Source organism: Hibiscus syriacus, unplaced genomic scaffold, assembly GCF_006381635.1.
Source record: "Hibiscus syriacus cultivar Baekdansim isolate YM2019G1 unplaced genomic scaffold, ASM638163v2 tig00117056_pilon, whole genome shotgun sequence".
Lineage (NCBI taxonomy): Eukaryota > Viridiplantae > Streptophyta > Magnoliopsida > Malvales > Malvaceae > Hibiscus > Hibiscus syriacus.
In genome coordinates this window covers 8,236,499-8,237,981 of record NW_024063539.1, presented here as the reverse complement: position 1 = coordinate 8,237,981, position 1,483 = coordinate 8,236,499, and the positions used below count along the sequence as shown (strand labels likewise).

The window sequence follows — 1,483 nt, the reverse complement described above, 5'->3', positions numbered from 1 at the left end:
CTGGGGACATTTTAAGCCAAAGGTGGACCCTTTTTAAATGATGAAGAGAAACATGATTTGGGGATATGAAATAATTTACGTGTAAATGTATATCCACTCGATTTATATGATCAATAGTGTCAAGTTCATCACCACTTCCAATTTGTTTTCATGATACTTGGGGGAGAAGACTGCAATGGTAGGAATTCTTTCTAATTAATTGATTGTAAACAACAACAAAAAATCAATACTTTGTGGAATTAACATGAAGCCCATACCCAATGATCATGACAACAACAATGTTGTCAATTTTTTGTTTTAATAATGTGGAGAGATTATAATGTAGTATTTATTTATATTTTTTTAATCAATTGACGACGCGCACTCATATTATAGACGTAATTACTCAAATCGAAGACCTATAATAAAAATAACATTTCTTTTTGCATTGATGGTTATCTTTTCGATGATCGCTTAATGTGTTAGATGAACGTATGAGTCATGAAATTGAAATAGGTTTTCTTTAGATATTCAAAAGGAATTAACGAATTTAATGATTCCCACATCGAATGTTTGCTCAGGATTATTACAGATCAAGACCATGAAACTTGTTTCATTACAACCTTAGCCCCTACATTTACTATTTCCCAGGACTAATGTCGGGCAGTTTCTCAGTCTCTCCAAAAACCTTACTCCCAAAAACCAAGAACCCGACTGCATGGCCGAGAACCGCAGCGAGGAAGACGCCGCCGTTAAACGACATGACAGCCAGCATCACGACGTAGCTCAGACCGGCACGAATGGTATGCATCGCCGTCTTAAAGAACCAAGCGGCCACCTTGTTGGCCTCAGGCTTCACGATGCTGCGATACGAGAGGCATTCCACCATCACTGCCAACCCAAAAACGAAGAACAATGCCAATGCATACATGCCGCTGCTGGATCCGGGCCAACCCGAGAATAGGATTTGGGATTCGTGGCCCCAATAGAAGCTCGTGTGCGTGGGTGAACTTCGATGCGTATGGAGTGCGGTCGTGTTATGAGACGACGACGTTTGACACATGCTCGCCATGTTCATTTTGTTTCTTCTTCCTCTGTTTTGACTGGTGTTTTTCCGAAGAACATAAACAGGGTTTTAATTTTTTTTTGGGGGGGGGGATATAGAATTGTTCCTTTTTATTTCTTGAATATTTTTCACTTTAGAATCCTGCAAAACTGGTTTCCAAGCAATCCCTCTGTAGCTGGCATTTTCAATATTCGCTTTTTTATACTGTTTTTTTATGCAAGTAAAGAAATCACATCTTTTAATAAATCCAGCACAGGGGGTTTGCAATATCCGACCCAAGAAACAATGCTGTACTTGTTAATAAATACGTAATAAGCAGGCCCACACAATGACACCCGCACCAGCAGCAGACTTAACCGGATGAAATGCATCATCAGCATTCACCTTCGCATGTCCAGGCATGGGCTTCACCCAAGTGGTGTGTACAACGGCGGATGT

At 40.2% G+C, this 1,483-nt stretch overlaps 1 protein-coding gene across 1 annotated transcript; it reads right to left on the bottom strand.

Moving 5' to 3' along the window:
* Nucleotides 1-619: 619 nt before the first annotated feature.
* On the bottom strand, nt 620-1,097 carry LOC120198109 (copper transporter 4-like). Its single transcript, XM_039199487.1, has one exon. It carries the CDS (start codon nt 1,055-1,057, stop codon nt 620-622), a length of 438 nt encoding a protein of 145 aa, XP_039055418.1. The 5' UTR covers nt 1,058-1,097.
* Between the last annotated feature and the right edge of the window lie 386 nt (nt 1,098-1,483).

Coding starts and splice junctions, on each gene's coding strand:
- LOC120198109 (XM_039199487.1), bottom strand. CDS start 1,057: ATGAACATGGCGAGCATGTGTCAAACGTCGTCGTCTCATAACACGACC.